Source organism: Eubalaena glacialis, chromosome 12 (assembly GCF_028564815.1).
Source record: "Eubalaena glacialis isolate mEubGla1 chromosome 12, mEubGla1.1.hap2.+ XY, whole genome shotgun sequence".
Lineage (NCBI taxonomy): Eukaryota > Metazoa > Chordata > Mammalia > Artiodactyla > Balaenidae > Eubalaena > Eubalaena glacialis.
In genome coordinates, this window is record NC_083727.1 from 30,847,252 (window position 1) to 30,873,644 (window position 26,393).

Consider the following 26,393-nt stretch of genomic DNA (forward strand, 5'->3'; position numbering starts at 1 on the left):
ATTGCTTTAATTTTTTTCTTTTTAAAAATCACTGCTTAAATTTGAGGACAAAGTGGGAAATCTCCTTTGACTGTATACCGGCTGAGAACAGCAGCTTGGGGGAACAGCGAAACTAGAAACCTGCCCTTCTCCCACTCCATCCTCTCCTCCACCCCCAATTTTCTCTGCTGTGTTTCAGAGACCTTGAGAATGACTTTCAAAGGTCTCCAGACAACCTCATGTCTTTTCTTTACCCTTCCTGCTTGGAATAGAGTTTTTTCTTTTCTGTTCAAATCCTACTCACCTATTGAGAGGCAGGTCAAAAGTCCCAGCCTCACTGGGGCATTCTTGTCTACCCCAGCCTGAATGCCTCTTGTCTACTTTTGATCTTTGAATGCACATTTCGCCTAGACCTCTCTTTGTTCAGTTCACCGTCACAGCTGCTTTTTTGATCTGTGGTGCAGAATCATTTGGGTTTTAAGTGTTGATGTGTTTTGTCTCTTCAGCTGTTTTGTAGACCCTCCGCAGCCAGGGGCTAGTTCATGCTTTCTTGTTCCTTTCATTGTGTCTCAAGGTTTGAGACACAATAAATAGTTATGGCTCAGTGTGTGATGGCGCTCACAGAGGCTGAGGAGTTATTGGTTTATCTGTTAGTAACTGGTCAGGTCTGGTATGTGTGAAGTCACTGATGAATAAAGACTTTCTGCAATACCAGTAGTTCTGCTCTGTATTTAGGTAGTGCTTTTTCCCCTAATGTACATTTAAGAAAGAAAGTTATCCTAATTCATGAACATGTTCCATTCCAAGTATACATGTAAATGGTAGCATGAAGATTTTATATGTAAAATGAAGAAACTGGGCCAACACATGGAGGGTATGTGCTGCTTAGAGCTGGCTTGCTTTCCTAAAGTTCACTAACCCCTCCGCTCCCAGCTCTTCCATGTGACCCACACACTGAAACTTGTCAGGCTGTCATTATTGCCTGTCGTGATTGCTCCGGGCTTGAGGAGAGGCATCGGTGAGGTGCCCTTGCTCTTCACAAAGAAGCGAGGGTGGTCCAGCTTTGGCCTCTGATTTAGCTGCTCTGGCTGGTGAGATGCTTATCAAGGTTCCATGACTGGCTAAAGAGGACGATTTACCAGATCATTAGACATCCTTAAATGATTCTTCCTCTTTCAAACAACCTTAGCATGGAAAAAATAGAAGCACAGTGAGAATAATAGAACATATGAATGAGACTTCTTTCAAATAGTAACCTCCTGGTCCCATAAGGCAATAGACCCCAATCAAACAAAGTCTGATTATATGTTCTGGACTCATCTGGAGAAGAAGTGAATGCATTGTCTAATAAGTATCTATTCTTCCTATGTACACAGGGAGGAACAATTATATTAAGTTCAATGATAAACTTGTTTCTTCTTCCTCTTCTTTTCCTTCTCCCCCTTCCTCTTTTCTTCCTCTTTCCCTTCTTCTCCCCACCTCCCTCCTCCTCTTCCTCCCCTTCTAATGTCAGACCCTGGCATAAATTAAGCGCTTACTGAATGTTGGTGGTATAATTTGAATCAAGGCAAGAATAAAGTAAATAATGATCACTTAAACTCATTCGGTTAGAATTCTAGAAGCTGCAAATACAGGTTAAGATAAATAAGAAAGATCATAAGTAATAATTCAGCATAAATTATCTTCCTTAAGTCTTCTATGTTTTTTTTGAATTTTTCTATGAAAGTATATATAAAACACAATATTTTGTCTATTAACTGACAAAATTTCATGTGTTCTTGCTTTTTCTAAAGAAAATATTGAATTGCTCTGAAATGGAAGTGGATCTTGTCCAGAAAATGAAAGGCTGCTGGGTGTCCGAGCTGCCCTCTATTCACTTATGGCCGGAGCCATATTCATCACGGTGTTTGGCAATCTTGCCATGATCCTTTCCATTTCCTACTTCAAGCAGCTTCACACACCAACTAACTTCCTCATCCTCTCCATGGCAGCCGCTGACTTCCTCCTGGGATTCACCATCATGCCATATAGTATGATCAGATCAGTGGAGAATTGTTGGTATTTTGGGCTTATGTTTTTCAAGATTCATTATAGTTTTGACCTGATGCTTAGCATAACGTCCATTTTCCATCTTTGTTTGGTGGCCGTTGATAGATTTTACGCTATCTGTTACCCTTTACGGTATTCCACCAAAATGACAATTCCAGTCATTAACCAGTTGCTAGTTCTCTGCTGGTCAGTCCCCGGGGCATTTGCCTTCGGGGTGGTCTTCTTGGAGGCCTTTGCTGATGGAATAGAAGGCTATGATATCTTGGTCACTTGCTCTAGTTCCTGCCCAGTCATGTTCAACAAGCTATGGGCACCACCTTGTTTATGGCAGGTTTCTTTGCTCCTGGGTCTGTGATGGTTGGGATTTATGGGAAAATTTTTGCAGTATCCAGAAAACATGCTTGAGCAATCAATAACTTGCCAGAAAATCAAAATAATCAAATGAGGAAAGAGAAGAAAGCAGCCCAAACTTCAGGGATAGTGATGGGTTTTTTTTTTATTATGTTGGTTTCCCTCTTTCTTCACAATTTTATTGGATCCCGTTCTGAACTTCTCTACTCCTGTAGTTTTGTTTGATGCTTTGACGTGGTTTGGCTATTTTAACTCCACATGTAATCCCTTAATATATGGTTTCTTCTATCCCTGGTTTCGCAGAGCACTGAAGTACATTTTGCTAGGTAAAATTTTCAGCTCACATTTCCATGATACTAATTTGTTTATTGAAAAAGAAATTGAATAGACTTATTCTGTATGTGTGGAGAGAAGCAAAAGACTGGAATTTAGAAGAATGAAGTCACTTAAAGTGTGTGTGTGTGTGTGTGTGTGTGTGTGTGTGTGTTTGGCTACAATGCAAAGCGTTTAGTTTTTAAGACTTGAGGGAAAAAATAGTTTTTTCTTTCCACCCCAAATCCCTTTTTTTCAGAATACTTCCTACACCCAATACTTCTAGGTAGAGAAAAAAAAAGAAAGTGATAAAAGTAAAGAGAAGGTGAGGAAAAGCCAGGAATGGGATGAAGGGGACACACAAAAAGTTTTATACTATTTGGAAGGGAACAAAACACAAGCTGAGCTTGAGGATTGCTCCCCCTCTCACCACCACACGCACTTTGTGTGATATTTCCATTTACTTTTTCTTCCTCAGAGTCTGATCAGATGTATTCTGAAACATCGACCACTAAAAATTATAGGTGAGTAAATATGGAAATAACAATTTCAAAAAGCTATATTCTGTCAGGGATTAGTCATTGGTAGCTGAAAGTTAAGCCTTTACTAGATTTTATAGTTGTGAGATAAAATGTTTTTTAAATAAAAGAAGAAATGGAAACTGTGTAACTAAGGCCCCAGATTCCACCCATGTTTTCATCCATGTATCATCTTAATCATCCCAGTTGGCAATTTTCTATATTTTTAGCAGGAGAATTCCAGTCAGAGCCTTCCTTTCTTTCTCAGGCTCATTCACACCTTGTATTGTTAATTGGTGTTCTGATTTTTTAATAAATGTGAAGTATATACCAAAAAAAGGTTGTGTTTTGAATGTATCACTCCATTTTGCTTAATGTGTATACATATACTTTGAATACTAGACTAGTAAGAGGAGGAAGGAAAGAAGAAAACTTATATTTATGGGGGTGCCTCTGGGCACAAGGAACTTTATATTTGTTATTCAATGACTTTTTAACTGTAAGTTGAGACCCATTAGTAACTTGTGAAATCCACTTAGAGGTCTGCAACCAGTGGTGTGCTAGAAAATGTTCAACATCTGGCTCTGAAAAGAAAGGAAAAAGAGCCCTGATTTGTAGAATTTGATGTTTTTTTTTTCATTGAGCTGATTTCAAGCTATGAATGTAATGTCAACTGGCTGTGAAAATTCTTTAAAAGTTATCCTATTCTTGCAAGAGGACACGAGTGGTTCTATTTTACCGTAAACTGGCTGCAAATAACATTTTTAATGAAAGGAAAACTAGAAGAGAAGAAAATAGATAATCTCAGAATACATGACTTACATTGAGGGTAAATATTGCCTTATGAAGTTTTAATTTTAGTTCTATACATGGATATGTTTGTATATGTGTTTTTGTACATGTAAGTACACTGTGTTTCATTGAAGTGTTTTTTGTTTAATTTATCCATTACTTTATATGAATGAACAAATTTTTTTTCCTAAGGATTCTGTCAAACTGGAACAAATCACTGAAGCAGAAATTAATACTTTTCTCCCATCCCAATATCTTCTCATTTCATCCAGGAATCAAAGTGTAAACAGAAACCTTTTATGATTCAGACAATTATTCTTCCTTTGGATATCAGCCAACATTTAATTTAACCACGTATGTCTATATATTTTTAAGATACAGAAGTTTTAATACCTTATCTTACCAGAATGAAGCCCCAATGACCATGAAATTGATATGAAATTGTCATCCTTTATTTGAAAAAAAAAGAACCGAAAACTATCTGGGACATTAAAAATAGACAGAATCGTTCAATATCCTCCAGGAAAGAGAGTTAAAAGAGCAATTACACTGGGGCTGTGTACTTAGTGTCTCTCTTGGAGCTCCTGGATCTGAGTTCTTCACTCCAGTTCTCTTGAGAGCAGAGGTAAGCTCATATGAGTCAGATATCTCAGTCCTTGACACTACACTTTCTACAGTCCTGACCTCATGCCTGCAAAGCCACCAGAAGAGACGCAATGATTTACAACTAACTTTTCAAGAGAGGGAAAGTACTGAGTCAATAAAAAGGACTAGAAATGTACTATCCTCTTTTAAATAAAATCTGATTTATTCTCTTCTCCAAAGTAATGGAATAGTGGTAATTAAATTTTATAAAGAACCAGAAATTGTTACAAATAGGATGCAAGAGAGAAGGTAGCGTTTTTTTCTAACTGGAACATGATTGCTATGGAAAAAAGGTTTTAAATTTTCCATCAAAATTTGTTTGGCAAGGTTTGTAAATCTGTATGTATTGGCATATTAAAAATGTTTTTGCAGAGTACAGGAACTATGCAAGACATGATTTAGTAAGCGTAAGTTACATATGTATGTCAATAATGCTAAAGCGTACTCTCCTCTTTGATAGTATATCTAAATAAAAAACTCTTGGTTTATACTACTTAATTCATTGCCAGACACCACATATTTCACTTTTGATATTTTTTGCTCTTGCAAGCAGCATTTACTGAAGATGCTCTGTTGCTCTTTGCACCTCAAAATTATTCACTTATTTCAGGTGCAAAGAGTGCCCAAGTTAAAAACGCAGTTTCTTTATTGTCTAGAACTGTTCTCCTGGAATTCAATGGTCATGCAAATAACACAGGTATCTTTCCAAGATGTGCATTTGGGGATGAGTCTGAGATTTTTCACTTCCAAAAATGTTTCCAGGAGATGATGATGTAGCTGGTCTACGGACCATACTTTAATTAGCAAGGACTGTATGGGAGAAACTATGAACAGAGGAAGCCATAGACTTTCTTACTGTTATTATTATTTTTATTTCCCATTATTAGATGGTAAGTGATGGTGGGAGGTTTATTGCAACAGGAACCCAAAGGCCTGGATTGTAATGTTAGTTACAATATTTAGTAGCAATGGCTCCCTCAAGACCTTAGTTATTTTCTATATATGGAAGAGTTGGGAGAATGCAGTAGAAATATGCCTTTCAAGTAATTTAGAAACTTTAAAACATTCAGAATTTTTGTTGAGTGGGTTTCATTTGGAATACTGTATGTTTAGGGAGTGGGTATTAGCTACTTTCCAAACAGGATTTACTGTTTCCCTAATATTTTAATCTTTCCCAAACTAAATGTCTCTAATACCATGAGACAAGATGGCTATTAAGTAGGTTCCTTACTGTGTTGGAATTAATTTCTTTCTACTTAATTCAGCAAGCCTTTACTACTTGCCTGCTATGTACACAGCTCTGCATTAAGTGTTGCCAGACTTAGACGGTTAATGGCATTTTATCTGATTAACTGTAAATTTCTCAAGGGATTGAACTGTAAATTAACATTAAGTATTTTTTTAAAGTGGTGTGCTAGAAGGAAGCAAAGGCATTGGAAATGAAAGTCAGCTGTAAAATGAGGAAGTGGACAACTTATCTCTAAGATCTTCGGCACCTCAATAGTCTATAATTTTATGAGATTAACTCCAAGGAGAGTGAAAAAAGGTTTCTGGAGGGAAATGATATTTGAGCTGAGCCTTCAGGTTGTCAGAGATAAAGGGTCAGGTGGAGGAAAGGGGGTTGGCCGAGCCAGGATGTTTGTGGGGAGACTGTGTGGCCAAAGGTTGCTGGAGCATTATAGACTGAAGGGAGGAAAGATTACAACCATGCCAACAGATGCTGAAAAGATACATTTATCAGGGGCAAGCCGGTGCTCCAATGTTCAAGCCAAGGCATGTTTTCTCAGACCCTTTCCCTGTATCCACCAAAAAAAGCATATGTGGTCTTGATAAAAGATTTATTTAGATCAGTTCCCCTTGGGCCTGCTACTTCTCTGATAGCTTTAGTAAAGATTTTTCTCTTCTGTTTGTTTTCAAATAATGCTATAGTTTATAGATTATTATAACAAAGATGCTTTGCTGTGGTTATAATTTTCACTCTCCTTTCTGCCCCTGCTCTCTGACATGGAGGTCACTCTGCCTGTTCTGTGTGTGTATTTATTGTTACTTAAATTGTTTTTCCTGCTCCCAGCTGTTTTCAAAAAGACAATGTTTTCAAGATGTTATTTCTGCCCAATGCCAACTGCCATGTGGTTTAATGAAGCTTACTTATGCACTGTGATTCCATTTATTTGGAACAAATAAGTCATTTGTCATAGAAACCAGTCATAGAAAAAAATCTTTTTCTTCAATTTATCTTAGTTTTCAGTGCAGCATTTGAATGCAATCTATTTATTGTCATCCCTGGCATGGTTTCCAAGTAGTTTCTGTTATTTTAGTCTTTAAATATTCATTATGGTCTATGATGGACATTAGAGAATTAACCAGAAAAGATCCAACATCATGGGTTTTCATAAATCTCAACCTTTGCTTATCTTTCCTATTATACTACGTACACCATTTACACTTTGGCAATATGATACTAGTTCAAATTTTGAAATTACTCATAAAATTGTACTGTAATCTTTATTTAACAAGTTTAATTGAAAATTAACACAAATCTGCTCTTTGAATGGCATCTGCTTTTAGGCTAAGAATGATTTTGGAGCTTTAAAAATAGAATTTATATTTGAGACTTGGAAGTTTAAGGTCATTTTTTTAACAGGTTATGTAAAAATTGACATTACTTTCTGACCTGTGGCAAGAGAAATGATGAAACAGTTATTGTTGGTGTTGGTTCCAGGTCTTTATGTTGGTGCTGGTTTCAGTGAAAGTCTCTTTCTCCTAACTGAAACACCTTGAGCAGAGACATTCAGAAGAGCCTATGTTCTGACAGGCTGGTTGGAAAATTTATGAGGTTCTCTTAAGCAGTTTTCTAACAGCTGAAATACTTTAGACTTCAGCCTTAAGTTCCAGGAAGCATGGAGCAATCAAAATTTAAAGGAGAAAAAGAAAGCATATTATTTATCAACATTATTTAAGTTCAAATAAAAAAATTTAAAACTTGCTTTTTATTACATTTAATTTGAGTCAGTATATTAAAGAACTAACAACACTAATTTATCTTTTCCTTTGCTAATCCTTCTGATATGATTTTTTTTCCACAAATAAAAAGGAGAAAAATCACAATTTGGATAAATTTATATGTCTGTACACACATACACTTATACACACAGACATACGTGGCAATGGCAATTTTAAGTTCCTTACCTGAGAAGTTAGGTTCTAGAAGAAGGGAACATATTTATAGCAAGCTGACACTTGCATTAGTTGGTGCCTCATAGATAGCATGGGCAAATATTTGCCTCTTTCTGTTAGAACCATGGATTATAAGTTTCCATTTTCTACCACTATCTTTTATGACATTCATACTTTAAGGCTGTGAATGTTAGATTCTGAACCGAACTTTTTCCTCCTACTGAAATGAATGTGTCCAGCCCATTGAAGATTCTCTTCAATAAGCTTTAGTTCCATGATAGAGTCTAGCACTGATAATCTGACTCCTTGTAAATGTACATGACTGGAGATGTGCCAACCTTATTATCTGTCAGTGCTTGAAACTAAAACTTGAGGGGAAAAAGGAAAAGATCCCCATGGAAAATTATTCATATTTGGACATTTTTAACATACAAAAATGGCAATTTCATCAAGGTTACGGGGTTTAATAAAATAGTTTACATGGAAGACTCAAAAAAAAAAGTATAAAATTGAAAGAAATGTCATAATCCTCATGAGGAAAAGCAGGAAGGAAGGTAGGAATAATGCTAATGGCCTTAAATATCTTCATAGACAACTTTTAAACTTATAAGCAAGTTAGGAAACAAAAGTTTCTTTGAAAATCAGCGATTTAGAAATCAGAATACAGTTTTCCAAAAGGTCATTATTTGTTAAAACTGGTTAACATGGGCTTCATTAAGTGTTTACTAGATAGATGTCATGCTTCTAACGATGTTTAAAACAAAATGTTCAATAGGGTCTATTCTCCCTCTTCTATAAAGGAGGAGACTGCGGTTCAGGAGCCCTGAGAAAGTTGTCCAAAATAATATGGTTAATAAGTGGTGCAACCAAAAATCAACCACAGGGCTGCCTGATTTCAAAGCCATACTGTGGAATGTAAGGGAGAAAGGAGGCTGGAAACTGCATCACATAATAAATCTTTGTAAACATTCCATTTGAGGGCTTCTCCAGTTCTGAAAGTATTTGAATTTTCCCTTTTATAAGTAGTAAGTGGGCATAGTGGAAGATTTGGTCTCACATCGAAACACCTTCTAGAATCCTCTCAATCTTTAAAACATGGAGCAGTTACTTGTATGAAACAACCAAGTGAGGTTGGTTCAATGTCATGGCTGTGATCATTGAAATCATATGGGCAATTGAGGTGTGACACATAGTTTCCTGGGTAATAATGTACTTTAACTGCCTACATATTCATGGACTTAAATATGTACAAGTTTAATTAAGTATGTGCTCTCCAACACAGTATTTTCTTTAATTATTGAGAGTATGTGAGTTTCAGCGGGAAGAACACTCCCAACTCCGCAAAGTGGTAGGTAAGGCTCCAAGTATTGCATAAGGGGCATTAATGAGCCAGTAAAACCCCATCCTAACATGACCATGGACCACTGGGTGGGCTCTTATACCACTACTGCCACCATCTCCCAAGTGCATTTAGCTGAAACACTCAGCAGCTTTCTTTTTCTCTCTCTTATACTAATACCTTCGTATCTATCTGGACTCAAGATCCTGAGTTCTTGTCTCACTAGCCTAAGGGATCAGTAAAATACGTTCATAGAGAATCTCTCAGCTCTGCCTGTCTAAATGCTACCCTGGGAGGGATTCTTTTATAGCAGCAACAGAAGCAATTTAATACAGGAGGATACTGTCATGAATTGAGCTCCTGAATCTAGTCCATTCATTTTCAGCAAAGTTTCAAACATATTGAATCAATTGCTTTTACTGGAACAATGCAGGTATTTAAAAAAACAACTGTAACTTACCATTTATGTATAAACTTATTCATTCAGAAATATGTATCTAGTGCCTGCTACAAACATTAACCTAAGTACTGAGAATCCAGAGGTGAACAAGATAGACTAGTTCTTTGCCTCCTGGTCGTATATCAGAAGGGCATGCCTGTGACCAATAGGAGTCACATGAGATTTGACTGGTCTGAGTCTGTGAGTGGGAAATTTGTGACTGTAATGAGTCAGTCGGCAATGGAGTATGTGACATGGTTCCACTAGTTAGAATCTCAGATGAGGAAGAAGACTCAAGAAATACAGGGAAGAGAAATGAAGAGTAGAAGACAGGAGAGGAGGAAAGGGGAGAGGAGAGGAAGGGAATAGACAGTACAGAAGCTATGGTTTAACCGGTAGGTACATGGCTTTCTGTGTATTTCAATAGCCGCATGCCATTTATAACTCTAAAAAGTCTACAGACTTTTTACAAACGAAGATTTCAAATTATTGAAAGAATGCAGAAGGAAAACATTGTGATTTCACTTAGCTTTTGTGGATTAAGTATTTTTATGTTGTAGTTCAAAGGAGTTTCTAGGGAAGTGTCAGTTTAAGGTGAAAATTGACCCTCTTTTTCTGGAAAACAGCTTTATTGAGGTATAATTGATATACTGAGAGCTGCAGAATTTGATGAGTTTGGAAATATGCAAACACCTGTGATACCATCACCAAAATCAAGGTACTAGGCATATCCAACACCTCCCAAGTTTTCCTTATGTTCCTTTGTTTTGTTTGTTTCTTTGTGGTACAAACACTTAACATGAGGTCTACCATCTTAATGAATTTTGAAGTGCACAATACCATTTTATTAATCATAGGCATTATGTTGTACAGCAGAGTTCTAGAACTTATTCATCTAGCATAACTGAAACTTTATACACACTGAACAACTACCCAATTCCCCCAATAACCACTATAGTATTCTCTGCTTCATAAGTTTGACTATTTTAGATGCCTCATGTAAGTGGAGTAAACCGTTGAAAAGCTTCCAATACATTACGGGGAATAGAACAGCCAATAGATAAACCCATTTTGAATGAATAAATAGATGGATGAAATATAATAAAATAGACTAAAACAGGAAAGAGTGAACAGTTGAGATTTTCCATTTTCAAATGCAGAAAATAACTCAGAAAGTAAACACCAGTGATATAATTTAAAATATTTAAATATAATTGAAATGAATTAATAACAGGGGACTTTATTGTACTCTCAGGGGCTGAAATTTCCTAGAATCATTTTAAGAAGAGACGAAACACCAACTTATCCTCCTAGAAAGTAATTTGAAGTGATAAAGCACCATGGATCTAACTTATATTCCTGAAGACTTACCCAGTTGTCCAAAATTTGGAAATAAATCCTGTCCTCCCACCAACTGCCATTTTCATGTCCGAGGAATAATGTACTCAATTATGATTGGGACCATGTTTATCACTATCTTTGGAAACTTGGTTATAATCATTTCCATATTGCATTTCAAGCAACTTCACTCTCCCACAAATACTCTGATCCTCTCCATGGCAACCACTGACTTTCTGCTGGGTTTGGTCATTATGCCATACAGCATGGTGTGTGATCAGTGAAGAGTTGCTGGTATTTTGGGGCCACACAAGCTTTGACATGATGCTAAGTCTGGCTTCCATTTTCCTCCTCTGTTCCATGGCAATTGATCGATTTTATGCTGTGTGTTACCTTCTACACTACACTACCAAAATGACCACCTCCATGATAAAGCGGCTGTTGACATTTTGTTGGTCAGCCCCTACTCTTTTTTCTTTTGGTTTAGTTCTATCTAAGCCCAATGTTTCTGGTATGCAGAGCTATGAGATTCTCGTTGCTTGCTTCAATTTCTGTGCACTTACTTTCAACAAATTTGGGGGGACAATACTGTTCACTACATGTTTTTTTACTCCTGGCTCTATTATGGTTGGTATTTATGGCAAAATCTTTATTGTTTCCAAATGACATGCTCGAGTTATCAGCAACATGCTTGAAAACACAAAGGGGGAAGTGAAAAAAAACTTATCTAAGAAAAAGGATCGGATAGCAGCTAAGACCCTGGGCATAGTAATGGGCGTGTTTCTAGCTTGCTGGTTGCCTTGTTTTTTTGCTGTTTTGATCGACCCATATCCAGACTATTCTACTCCCATAATAGTACTTGATTTTTAGTGTGGCTTGGGTACTTCAACTCTACTTGCAATCCCCTCATTCCTGGCTTTTTTTAATCCATGGTTTCTGAAAGCTCTTAAATACATATTGTCAGGAAAAATATTTAGCTCCCATTCAGAAATTGCAAATCTGTTTCCTGAAACACATTCATAAAAAAGCCATTACAAAAGTGAATAAAGCATTGAAAATGACACTGTTATTATTTTGACCTGAAGCATGTACCTCACATCCCCAGATCACTGCAAATATTATTCTATTAAATTTCAGTAATCCTAGATCCAGCTATAATTTAATAATATCATTTAAATATATAGGGTCAACTTGTGTCTTGAAGCATAATATTCAATAAGGACTACTCCCCTCATTATAGTTTTTATTCCCTGTACTTGTTGGTAGAAAAGCAAATGTGCATAATAAACGTATGATTGGTAGCCCATGAGTTTTTATGTTTACCAGAGAATATTTACTAACCCCATGTGACTGGTAGTCTTGAAGTGAACCTTTTAGTCTGTGTCCAGGAAGAGACATCAGGCTGTGAGAAGCACTGCTGGGGCCCTTCTTCCTGAGAGTCTCACAAGCCCATGAACATAACCCTATCATGCCTCTCCCTTCACAGATGAAGACATTAAACTTGAATTGCCCCCTTTCAGTGGTGACAGATACTTCATGTCCAGTGATTCTTCTGCTATGTTTGGCTTTCTCTCCGTTCCTGCTTTTAAAAGTCTTATTTGTTGCTCTACTTCTGAACTATTCTTTACTCTAAAAACTTCATGGTGGATGTGTGTGTTAGAGAGAAAAAAAAAATTATTCATGATGCATGTTAAAGCCTGTAAGGCAGTCTTTATTCAAGGGAAACTTCTGCAATAGGGTTTTTGTAGTAAGGGAGAGAGATTGCACTCAACTCCAACAAGGTCAAGTGGGGATTTATACCCAATGAACTGGGTTGTGGGTAGTGGATAGAAAATGACTAAGAGGGCTTCCCTGGTGACGCAGTGGTTGAGAGTCTGCCTGCCAGTGCAGGGGACACGGGTTCGAACCCTGGTCTGGGAAGATCCCACATGCCGCGGAGCAAATGGGCCCATGAGCCACAACTACTGAGCCTGCGCTCCGCAACAGGAGAGGCCACGATAGTGAGAGGCCCGCACACCGCGATGAAGAGTGGCCCCCGCTTGCCGCAACTAGAGAAAGCCCTCGCACAGAAACGAAGAACCAACACAGCCAAAAATAAATAAATAAATAAATAAAAATTTTAAAAAAATTTTAAAAAAAATAAAATGACTAAGAGTAAATATCAGGGTTAAGGAGGATTCTTGCTAGGCTAACCCATCTGAATTCTTGCTGAAGGCAGGCCAGATAAGATAGTGATAAGATAGTGAGGCTGGTCAGATACCAAGGGTGGGGGATTTTTGCTAAACTGACTTAGCAGGATTCTTGCTCAATCTAGAGTCTACCAGAGCAAAGAGGGAAGGTCAGGTTTGGTCTAGTCAAGCAGAGGAATCATAGGAGCTTGATTAAAGTTTGGTCAAAGGAGAAAGTCTTTGTGTGTCTGAGTGTATGTGTGTTTGTGTCCATAAGCTTCTCATGGAAGCAGCATTAGGGATTTTCAAGGTGGGGAGGGAACGGTATAAGGATGGCCAGCTCTAGTATGTGGAACATTAGCATGTGATTATTAGACTGTAGATATAAATGTGTCTAAATATAAATGGGATAATCTATTAGAATAGACTTAGCTAGCTAGCCGCATGAAATATATAGCTATGAAGCTATAGGAAAGCTGTCTATATTCACTGAGATAGATATTAAGTACTCAATAAAGGATATAAATATTTATTCAGAATTAATCCTTAACGTATGCCTCCCCTCCCACCGTGTTAGCTAGCGTTCTTGCCTCCTGTTTCACAGCTTTCCAGTCTGCTCTGCACAGTTATCCGAAGTTGACACTTTCCTCTTAAATATCTTACATGGTTTCTATGCTAGATCCCTTCTGTTTGCCCTAACCTTCTCCACGCACTCTGCGTAGGAAGCACAGATTAAGATTAGGATTTAGACGCTCTCTTGCCCTGGGGTGTCTGATGGATGGCATTTTACCAATGGGAAACATCTGCAGGAGATCGGAGGGTGGAAAGGGGGGAAATCAGGGCCACTTAACCCAGGCTACCTCCCTGCCAAATTGACCTGGGGCTGGCTGTGTCCTCCAGGAAAGGCCATGCAGAGTCCGTCTCCATACAGCCATACTCTGGAACTCCTGTAACCACCCTCTTCCCCTGTCAATTTGGGCCCAGCCACGGTGGTGGTTCCCCACTCCTGCGGCTCCTGGGTACCAGAATTTTCTTGCTGGTTTCCTTAAACGCTGCCCACATCTTTGTAAATAGTTCTTTTATTAAACTCTCCTCAGTCATCAAGGCTGACTGTGCCATCTGTTTCCTGCTGGACACAGGATGAATGTAGCTATTCATTGCTCTGAGATAAAGTTTTGAAACTCTCCCCAAAGGCATCAAGTCTGTACAAGCCCCGACTTGGCCTTTCTTTGTATTTCTACATTTAGTCACTCCTGGAGTCTACCTTCTTCTGAAGAAATCATTGGCACCCCCAATAAGTCATTCCCCCCGTTTGCCCTACCTGGGGGCTACTCACCCTTCTCCTCCACTCAGCAAACTTCTTTTTCTTTTGAAGATCAGTCGTCAGTTTGAGATTTCTGGTGTCCTTTTTGTGTATAAAAAAGATTATTTGAGGTAATTTTGGCTTTTAGAATTAATATTTCATTTAGAAAATAATACTGAAGAAACTACCTCTTCTTTTAAAAATTATTTAACTTATAAATTTTATTGAACTTTATTTAACTTACAAACAGAATATAAGTTATTCTACACTTAGTAAATTTTAACAACATTTTTTAAGGGGCAGTTAGAGCCTAGGTAATTGAATCCCCTTAATATTTTATTTGCATTTATCAAATTAAAACTTCAAACTCCCCTTTTGATAATTTAATTGTCAGACATACATAAAACATTCCCCAGTACTTAAATAACTCTTATAAATTTAATGACTTACTTACAAATATGGTAAATTTTAACTTCTTAACAATTATAATACCATTTACAAACTTAGCAAACTTGTTCCTCTCAACTTAAAAATCATGGCTAAATCAATAATTTAATAACATTTTAAGTAGGAATCACAAAGCTATTGTGGTAAATGCTAAATTCTCTTAAACATTACAAAATAATGAAAATGGCAAATATTCAAAGATTACTTTTAAACTGAACACAAACTATATTAATACTATGTGTTTGATTTGCTTCATCTATCTGGGAAGATGTTTCTAAAGAGAAGTTTTGTACACCCAGATGAGAGTGTAAAGAAAACAATATTTTCCAACCATTCCCATTCATTTTATGAAGAAAATCCTCAGAGTCTGTAAAGGTAATTTTTACTAGTTAGCTTAAACATAGATAATTTGGTTCTATTTTTTATAAATACTTAAGCTTTGATGCCCTCTAAGCTTTGGGTATTTAAATATAACAATTTTGTGGTCTTGATGGATGATAAAACTATCATCCTGAACTACTTGAAGCTTAGTGTTTTAAACTATGGAGCACTAAGGGATACACCTTCCCCCAGTGATTATGAAAATACCCACATGATGATGGAAGTTTTCCCTTTTCACTTGGTTGTTTTGAAACATGGTTCTTATTGCCTTTTGTTTGGGCTCAGAAAATTATAGACTTAAAGCACTGCAGTGTGAATGCATATCACTCACCTGTACATGGCAGCAAAAGGAAAAGATATAAATTAGTCAGATTTTCACAGGAATTAAAGAACTCACTGTTTGAAAACATCTAGCATTTGGTAATAAGTATAGTGAGCCTTTGTTGGATTTTAACGAAATTTCCTCCTTCCCTCTTTCCTTCCTCCCTCCCTCCTTTCCCCTCCCCCTTTCATTCTTCTCCACTTTGGCCTTGTGTGAGTTTAGTCCATGTTGTTCCTTTGAAGTCATGGGTACGATTGCACAAAACTGATTCATTCTCCCAGAGCCAATTCTCTGGTGATTTGATGTAACGTTGCTGCTGCCAGCACACTGAAGTTGTTAAAGAACACACCTGTCAAAAGCAGGACATAGGTAAAGCAGCCCCAGGAGGTATATTCTGTGTGTAAATACTGATGACAACACAGCCTGCCATGAGCCTACCAATAAGATCTCAGGCCTAAGTGCCTTTCCTTGGGGGAAAATCAGCAGGGAAGAGAGTGGTGAAGCCTAATGCTCATTTGCGTGGTAAGAAACCTTAGCACAACAAATAAATCACCTTTCAGTGATTTTAGCTCCAAATTACCAAATTAGCCAAACAAATTCTGATAAACTAAAGGAGACTATCTTAAGAGAGGGAAAAAATCAGATGTATGTATGTGTGTATGTATTTATTTATTTATTTCATGTTGAAAGGAACCAAACTTAAAATACTGATCTGTAAAAACAAATCTGGATCATTTTTAAAAATCACTAAAATTCTAAAGAGGCAATGATAGAAAGACCCACATCAGATCTTTCTTACATCTAATTCACATGTAATCTCTCTTACCTAGGAAATTATTGTTTGAGTGAGATATAGCAAAGCAAGATAAAATCACTGTTTTCAGAGAAATGGTCTCAGAGGTGGAGTGTTTGAGCTATGTAACCAGTAAGAGGAGAAAAATCATTCGTGATAAAGCGAGTATAATGAGTTCTCTTCTAATTTTTTCCACTTTGTTTGCAATATATTATTGAGCTTGTTGGATATTTTCCTTCTTATTTGAGTAAAATACATATGCATTCATAGAATTTTAGGTATTTAATACTTGAGGAAAAATTATTATGTAATTTCTTTTTCATTTTTTCCTTGAAATTCTGAGAAACTTTTATACTTCCAAAGTCATTATTTCAGAGTCTTTGTGTCTGTTACCTGTCTGTAATTTTCTTCTCTGAAATAATGAAATTTGAACTAAAAAATAATGCAATTTTTGCTCCTCTCCAGAATTGCTAGCAAATATTTCTTTTTGCCTCCTGGTAAATAAACAATTTTCTACGCTTTCATTAGGTCATTGTTTGCAGTGTTGTCATTAATTTGATCCTTTGTTGAAATGTTATTGATAAAAAGAAAAAAAAAGGCATAACAACAATGTCCCATGATAAAAGAGAGATGTCATAGAGGGCTTAACTTTATATTATTAAAAAATTACTGTGTCTTTTCTGGAGGTGAATCTTCAAAGGAAAAGAATCTCTATTTTGCTAAGTTTTTAAATAACAAACAAAATCCCAAGTGCATTTAATGTCATGACAATTTCTTTTTTTAACAAAGCAGTAGACCAGCAGTCATATTTGCATTTGCTTACTTACTTTGTAATTTTTGGCTAAAAGCTTAAGATAAAAGCTCATTATCTTCCGCATTACCTTAAAAACTCTTCCATGTAATAACTGTTTAAATAAATGTGTGTCTTATTCTATCCTTTTGTCTTTATCTAATACTTAAATGTTAAACATTTCTTTAATATACATAACCATTCATCAGAAACATGAAATAATACTATGAATTTCTAGCAGCTGTTTCATCACATGCCTTCCAAAAAAATAAAATAAAATAAATAAAGTTCACTTTACAAACCTAAGAGGTTAAATTATATCCTTTCAGGGATTAAGTTTTCAAAAAGGAAACTTAAAACTCCAAAAATTATACCATGAATTATTGAAGAGTATCCTATATTGTATTAGGAATGCTATGTCTACAGATATACAGTAACAAATGCATAAGTTATTTTGTGGTAATTTTTAGCTATCTTTCAAGATAATTTTTTAAAGAATTAAAAATTTTAATTCATGAAAGTAAAGAAGATAAAAAGCAGAATAAAGTTAATTAATTAAAGAAGGTGATTAGGTGTTTAAGATTTCATTATATTCAGTATCTGAGAGCTTAGGAACCAAAGTGATAAGTAATCAAATAATTTGTGTTGTGTGTTCCAAAATGGGTACTCTGCGGTTCATAAAGCAGTTGAATAGGTCTTTGTCCCTCTTACATTTTACTCTCTATGTTTTGGTTTCTCAAGTTCAACTCAATTGCATAATATTTGATTGGTCCAATTAAAATATATCTTAAGAAAAATACTAATCTAAGAAATTAAATCACTATACCCAGAGCAAATAAAATGTGCCATAATGTTAAGATTTCAAATAATACACATTGGAAAAAATTGTTGAGCTATGGTAGCAAATACTGTAAATATAATTTTCAAAGGTACATGCATTCTCATTAATATCTTGTCCAAGTAAATCTGGCAAGGATGTACTTGTGGGTTCATTTTCCCAATGGACCAGTGAGATTTAATCTCTTCTCGAGCCAAAGTCCATTCTCCGACCTGGCCTTAGATCTCACTAATGCTTCTCATTGGTCATCAGAGTTACACATCCAGTCCCAACACTGCAAAAACAAACCAAACCTATGTCATACTCTGGATGAGTCAGTCCCATTATTTTCACATTTTAAGGACAATAGCATACATTATATACGGTGACTGCTTAAGCAATGAGCACCCTATACGTCAAATTTGTTGCCAACGTGAGACTTAAAATCTGTGAACAAGATGACCTCAACCTGAATTTGAGTTCATGAATGAATGCGGCTGCCAAAGGAAAGGAGATAACCCACGAGAATTACACAATCTATCATCTGAGACATTTCCCCTTTTGTGAGGTGATTCCTGTATAATCTTGTAGGCTTTAACATATTTTTAGTTTATGTATATTGCTCTAAATTCTAAAATCTATATTGTTCACATTGGAGAGAAAAATGTTTCCTTAATTGAAGAGTATGTATTAAGTGGCAGGATCCAAACATTTCCAAATATCTACATGAAAAATTAAAAAAAAAAACACACACACACAATCTTTATATCACAATTATTGGTTAGGCCCAACATTAAATAATAGTTCCCCAGGAGGGGATATATCCAGCTAATTGATTCACACAAGTGGGACAGGGAAAATTCTTGATCTGCCTACAGATTCGGAATCCTGAGTAAGGGCTACACATTAGTACAATAAGAACATGCATTTACCTGGATTACTTAGGTGGTTTTAATTGGGTTATTTAGAGGTTGGGTGACAATATTCATTCAGTTGTCTTTAGTCCCTCCTTAGTCAAGCGATGCTCCTTAGACTAAAAGCATTGGCATCTCTCAAGAGCCGCTGAGAAATGCAAATTCTCAGCCCCCACCCCAGAATTAGGATCTGTGCTTTGAGAAGACATCTAGGTGATTCATATGCACATTAAAGTTGGGAAGCAGTGCTCCTGGTCAGTAGGGAGTTCATCCTTAGATGGAAAATGCGCTAGCTGGGCCTCTGAAAATTTGCACAGCCAACGATTTTTACTGCTTTTTCCTCTTTCTTTCACGGGAAAGAGAGGAACACAGTATTTCTGCAAAAGACTCATAATACCCTCAAGACAAAGTCAATGAATTCACCAGACCTTTGGAACCCCCCAGAAATACAATTTGGCTTTGCTTTGGTGAACAATTCATGCCCTAGAAATGTGAAGTCTGAGCTGAGTGCCTGTGCCATGTACATTGTCATGATCGGTGCCACAGTGATGACCATGCTGGGCAACCTTCCATTGCCCACTTCAAGCAGCTCCACTCCCTAGCCAACCTCCTGATCCTCTCCGTGGCCACCACTGAGAGGTTTTTTGTTTTTTTTTTAATAATTATACTTTAAATTTTTTTTATTTATTTACTTATTTTTGGCTGCGTTGGGTCTTCGTTGCTGCGCATGGGCTTTCTCTAGTTGCGGCGAGCGGGGGCTACTCTACGTTGCCGTGTGCGGGCTTCTCATTGCAGTGGCTTCTCTTGTTGCGGAGCACGGGCTCTAGGCACGCGGGCTTCAGTAGTTGCGACTGAACTACGGGCTTAGTTGCTCCGTGGCATGTGGGATCTCCCCAGACCAGGGATCTAACCAGTGTCCCCTGCATTGGCAGGCGGATTCTTAACCACTGCGCCACCAGGGAATTCCTGTCCTCAGCACTTTCTGATTCAAACCCCCGTGCAAAGATTCTCTAGGGACGCTGCCTTCCTATATTAGAAGATGGCATCTCCTTACATCTTATACCCAACACATCTACCATTGCTGTTTATCACTTTTCAAGAAATGACATAAAGAGCAGAAATAAAGCACAAATAGAAGAATGACCCTTGGTAGCGTCCATAGCTCCTGAACACAGCTCCTGACTAACATTAGAGAGGAAGAGTTGGAGGATCTTAAAGTACTGCTACAAAAAATATTTTTAAGCACTTTAACAACACTAAGATGTAATTCCTAAGATATTTAAATCTCTTTAAGATGTAGTCTCTGAACTCTTCCCATGCAGCTATTATTTAGCTTCATTCAGTAAGAAAAAAATATACCAGAGACACATACTGAAAAGATAGTTTCCTGAAATAAAAGAAATAAACACATAAACCTAACCTCAATGTACAGATGAGAAGAGAGAAGTATATTGGTAATATCAAATTTAATATACTTATTTCTTCACAAACATTAAAATTATAGAGCAGAATTACAAATTAAATCCCCCCCTCCTGCTGTATACACATACTGGCCATTCTACATAAAGTTAGACTTTGTAAAAGCACATAGAAGTATATACATATATGGGGGCCATATTACATATGCTGTTTTATAATCTGGGTCAGAGTTTTCTGGTTTTGTTTTGATTTTAGTCAAAAAATACATTGTGGGGCTTCCCTGGTGGCGCAGTGGTTGAGAATCCGCCTGCCAATGCAGGGGACACGGGTTCGAGCCCTGGTCTGGGAAGATCCCACATGCCGCGGAGCAACTAGGCCCGTGAGCCACAACTACTGAGCCTGCGCGTCTGGAGCCTGTGCTCCGCAACAAGAGAGGCCGCAATAGTGAGAGGCCCGCGCACCGCGATGAAGAGTGGCCCCCGCTTGCCGCAACTGGAGAGGGCCGTCGTGCAGAAACGAAGACCCAACACAGCCATAAATAATAAATAAAAAAAAATAAAAAAAAATACATTGTGGTTGTCTTTTCATGTCAATTGATACAGAACTTCTTAGCTTTTTTTATTGGCTTTGTAACATTCTATTGCACAGGTGGACCATATTTACTTAATTTATCCCATATTGGTCTAGGTTTTTTCCAGTTAATAATTAAGAGATATTAAATGAATGTCCTTGTCATGCTTGCTTCCTTGCCTGACTCTTTTCTTAGGATTAATTGCCAGAAATAGAATTAGAGTGTCAAATGACATGCACGATTTAAAATTTTACATAAATATCTTAATCCCCCCCAGAAAGAAGATACTAAATTATATTTCCCTAGATGTATATGAGCGTGCTCAACTCTCACGAGAGTGCTCAATTTCCCACACTCTAATTAATATCAGATATTATTGATCCCTCTAAAGTTTGCCAATTTGAGATATGAAGCTCTATTACACTTTTATTAGTATTTTTGATTATTTGAACATTTGACATTTTCATGTATTTATTAGCCATACTTCTGTAAAATTGCATATTTATTTGTTTAGCAGGATGTTTGTCTCTATCTTACTGTTTTGTAAAATGCTTTTACATTTTTAAATCTACTAATCCTTTCTTCATCATGTATGCTGCCAATAGTTTCCAAGTTTGTCTTTTCTTCCTTCACATGGGTTTGTTTTCTTTTGAAGTTTAAAATTTTAAATTTAGTGCATGAATCTATATGGATTTTCTGTTATGATTCCACCAATAAAAACTATGAAAGCTATGTTATCTTTTAGCTTTTTAACATCTGGAAGAAATCAGTTTTGATTTTGTGAGCTACATGAAGCAAGATGCTTAAGAATTTTTCAGAAAGTTTTATACAACATCAACATTTCTACATTATCCACTTTTTTCTAATAACTTAAATAACAGTGTCATTTTTATCACAGGCAATGTATAAACTCACAATAGTTTATAGGAAAAAAATAACAGAAAATTGCCCACTATCAAGACTGGAAGGTAAAACAAGAAACCTCATGGACTGAGAGGACTATTACATAAAAGGCTAATTACTATTGGAGGAATTGTACTATTTGCTCATGACTTTTCCCACATTTACAAAATATCCCTCAAAATGTAAAGTATGAGTCTTGCATTGAGTCTGAAATGGCTGACGTGTAGGGCTAGAGACCTTTAGGAGTTCCAGAAATACCAGAACCCAAGAAACAACGTGCAGAAAATGTAAGTAAATCGAGTCCAGAGAAAGACAAGGAATACATGACATTAACAGGGAACATGGAACAAAGAAACTTTTGAAAGTGAAAAAAAAAAGGTTAAGTTTGGTAGAAAAGGTAAGACAGGTATGGGAGGCCTGAAAGAGAGAAATAACTGACAGAGCAGGAAGTGCACAGATTTGAGGAAACTAGAAAATATTACCATTGTGTCAACCATTAGTTAGTAAATATATTTCTATCAAATGCTCGAGGATGTTCACATCACCAAGAAGGTAAAGTATAAAGGTGATGTTACTGAAATTGAGGTACCATTTCACCTCCCCAATTTAGTGGGTCATTTTCAAGCACTGTATTTCATGTCATAATTATTGGGAAATTATAAAAATATCACCAGGTCAATTTCAAAATTTTCAAATCATCAATATGAAATTTAGCCTTATTTAGAAATTAATTTTTATGGTCGATGAACTCTCCTTTAATATTGGCCAGTTTGATAAGTTTCATTACAAAAAAAAAAGCAACAGCCCGGTGAAAGCTAATCACAGAAATTTTTGACAACTTGGAAGTGAGTAGAACAATTTGTAAGGAAAAGAGGAATGGAAATCAAAGACAGCAAAGATGTTTTCAGGTTACAATGGGAAGAGTCAGTGGAATAAAAAAGAAAAGGACGGGGAGTGTAAGGACGGGGAGTGTCTGCAGGGAGTGGGGTATGCTAAGCTCTGCAACAGTTTAACAAGTATTTAACATTTATTACTCAAATATTTTTAGAGAAGTAACAAGACTGAAAATCATTGACTTACTTGATTAAATTTGAAAAGCAATTTGTTTACTCTTCATTAACAATCTTACTTGCTTTTTAAAAAACTCATTTCATTTGGAAAATGTAAAGATATCTTCAACTTCCTCAATCCAATGGCTTACATTTGTTCAGAGAACAAATTCATGCTTGCAGAACTGTTCTTGAAAACCCTACCACTCACAATAACTTTGATGGCTAAAGCGTAAAGCAAGGGGTTCATGGCTGAATTATAATAAGCCCACCTACACCAAATCTCATAAATATAGGCAGGGGTTAGGAAGCCCATAAAGGCATCAATTAATGAGCCAGTACTATAAGTAACCATGAAATCATAAATGTTATGACCGTGATACCCAGGGCTTTAGCTGCTTTCTTGGCTACTCTGGATTTATAACTGTCTGATGCTGATTCTGTTTTGCCACCAGTATTTTCAATCATTTTAGCCTGTTGTCTAGCCACAAGAAAAATATTGCCATAGAGAATCAGTGCAACAAGGGTGGTTTTAAAGAAGAATAGAAAATCTATCAACACCCAGTTTTGATTTACAACTGTCTGACAACCTCCTATACAGTTGAGGGCACTAGATAATGCTTCTAGCCCATCATCATAGGCACCTGTGTAGAACCCGGCACCACTGTAAGTAAGGGGCAGGATCCAGGAGATGCTGATGTATATCCCTGACACAGACACCTTGAACTTGGTGGGATAGACCAGAGGGTCAGTAACAGCAATGTGCCTGTCAGTGGAGATGAAGCTCAAGTGGAAGAGGGAGGAGTAACAAAATGCCACATCACAGCAGCTGTGAAGGGCACGAAATCTGGCTCCAAAGTACCAGCAGCTCTCCACGGACCTGACCATGCTGAAGGGCATCACAGTCACGCCCACCAGAAAGTCAGCCCAGGCCAAAGAGGCGATCAAGAAATTGGCTGGAGGATGCACCTGCTTGAAATAAAGAACTGAAGTCATCACCAAGAAGTTTCCGAATACAGCCAATAAAGACCCAAAGCCAAACACTGCGTACAGAATCACCCGAGATCCAGACAAGTAGGGGGTTTTAATGCAAGGTCTATTCACATTCTCGTAGCAGAGCTGCACAGTATCAGTTGGGAAAGATTGCTGGTCATGGTTCTGCAGTTTGATGCCTGCTGTGTTGCTGCCCTTCAGAAAAATGGTTTTCAATTCTGAAAATTAAAAATATAAAATAAAACTGCATACTTGAGTACTACTTTTTTTTTCCTTTTTATTTATTTATTTATTTATGGCTGTGTTGGGTCTTCATTTCTGTGCGAGGGCTTTCTTCTAGTTGTGGCAAGCGGGGGCCACTCTTCATCGCGGTGCGCGGGCCTCTCAGTATCGCGGCCTCTCTTGTTGCGGAGCACAGGCTCCAGACGCGCAGGCTCAGTAGCTGTGGCTCACGGGCCCAGTTGCTCCATGGCATGTGGGATCTTCCCAGACTAGGGCTCGAACCCGTGTGCCCTGCATTGGCAGGCAGATGCTCAACCACTGCGCCACCAGGGAAGCCCCGAGTACTACTTTTAAAAGTTACCTCATGTTACATCCATTTCCCATTTTGTTATGAAGAGTAATTAAAAGAATTCTTAAAACGTAGAAATTTATTCTTTCTGTGTTTACAAGATTATTTCTGTAACTATGTCTAAATCTCACAGATAGGTAACTCTAAGCAAATCTTCTATGATTTTTCATCAGTCCAGAAATCATATTATCTGAATAATTGAAGAAATTTAAATACCTGGTCATTTACACCTGTGAATTTCTTCCTTGCAAAGGATAATCACATGTAATAATTCCAAATTTAAGAAGTCACCTCTTAATAGACTTCCACCTTCACATTGTCTGAGAAGTTAACACCTAGGATGCTTTAGGAAGCCAGCCATTAAACTTTGCCCATTATAAATTCCTCACAAGCAATCCCTATAGTGTAAGGTGTGATTCATGGAAGGAAACTTACTTTTGATAATTATAATTAAAAAGTTCTACAAAACATATTTCTCTGTGCTCTGTTATTTTATAGAAACACTTATGATTTTCACAACCAAGAGATTTCTTTAAATTCAACTGTTCTGAAATAGTTTCATTCAGTATTTGCCAGTAATATTACCTATTCTCTATTTACAAGACTGGCTGCAAAATTTGCAGGGGCCTGGAAAAAATTAAAATGTAGAGATCTTTGTTCAAAAATATGGAAAAAGATGCTCTCAAGTATCAAACTTTTTCTTTTCTCTGCAGTCTCTCTCTATTTGCCATGGTGTTTGATTTTTGCTATGGAATGTCTCACTCCCTCGGGCATGGAGATATTAGCAGGGCAAGTGAAGATCCTCACAGGTGCCTGGAGACCCTGCCCTGTGACTCAGTGGCCCACCCACTGCCAGGCTCCCCCTCCCACCAAGCGCTGAAACAATATTCCATGCTCAGGTCAGGGCGAGAAAGCTGACCCAGGCATCTGCCCTTCTCCTGGGCCTGCCACCTCAACCAAAGGCAGGCAGGAACCCCCGTGCAACTGCAGAATCCATATCGGGACCCACTCAGTACCTGAACTGGGGGTGGATGAGGGGCTTGGAGTCGCTGAACCCTAATGGAACATGTTGTAGCCCTACCAGCCTGAGATGGGATGACAGCTGCCATGCCTGCCAAGTACACACCTGACGGCAACCCTCCTCGCATCATATCCAGTCCTCGGACAGGGTGGGGAGGGAATGGCAGTGCTAGTAAGTCACGGTGAGAAAGGGGAGGCTGGAGTGGGCCCAAGGAGCCAGGGGGTGAGCAGCAGGTAGATGAGAACCCATCCCAGGGAGAAGGTGGTTTAATGGGAGACAATCACAGGTAATTTCAGGTTCCAAGCCCCCAAGCATGCTCCATGGTCTCTTCAGAATTCACATACAAAACACTAATTCAAAGATAAAACTATTAAGAATTCCAAAACTACAATTACAGGCATCAAAGCGCAAGAACAGTGTTCAGTGCCACTGGACTAGTCGCAAGCCCATGGAAGGGCCCTGCCTAGTTCACTTCGAGACTAAATTATCTCTTTGCAACAGCAACTAAATGATGAAACAAAGAAAGTCAAACGGAGGCAACTGCCAAACTGCCAGATGGGTGAGCATGGGAGCTGAGGGCCAGACCCTTCTGACAGTACCGGCCTTTCTGGACACAGAGTTTTGCCTTTGCAGTATTAACAGGAATTCAGAGAATTAGAGAGTCAGATTAAAGACTGAAAGCCCCATTCAAATATTTCAAATCTGAGGAAAATAGCTACCTTTGATCCTATAAAGAAAATAGGAAGTGTTCCTACAAAACAAATAAGAAGTTATGAAGAATTTTTTCCTTTAAATATATTCAGTACTTGAAAATAGAAGTATGGTCTGCCATTTAAGATATAGATATTGAAAATACATTGCAATAAAAGAACAGATTTTAAAGGTGTGCCCTGAAAACAATTATTCAGTTAATCATATACCAAATTCTTCTTGGTAGTGCTATCTTTTCTTCTCTTTCAATTCTCAAACCTAACTTGATTTCACCCCACTCT

General features: G+C 37.5%; 2 protein-coding genes and 1 pseudogene across 2 annotated transcripts; 2 read left to right on the top strand and 1 right to left on the bottom strand.

Annotated features, from left to right (window-relative positions):
- Positions 1–590: 590 nt before the first annotated feature.
- On the top strand, positions 591–2,767 carry LOC133102200 (trace amine-associated receptor 2-like). Its single transcript, XM_061207199.1, is given in 4 exon segments — positions 591–649; positions 1,801–2,336; positions 2,339–2,517; positions 2,519–2,767. Coding segments are annotated over 4 exon segments (1,023 nt in total).
- An 8,174-nt stretch (positions 2,768–10,941) lies between these two features.
- Positions 10,942–11,962, top strand: LOC133102201 (trace amine-associated receptor 3-like; annotated as a pseudogene).
- An 11,002-nt stretch (positions 11,963–22,964) lies between these two features.
- Positions 22,965–25,528, bottom strand: LOC133102202 (trace amine-associated receptor 6-like). Its single transcript, XM_061207200.1, is given in 3 exon segments — positions 22,965–23,164; positions 23,167–24,027; positions 25,462–25,528. Coding segments are annotated over 3 exon segments (1,128 nt in total).
- Between the last annotated feature and the right edge of the window lie 865 nt (positions 25,529–26,393).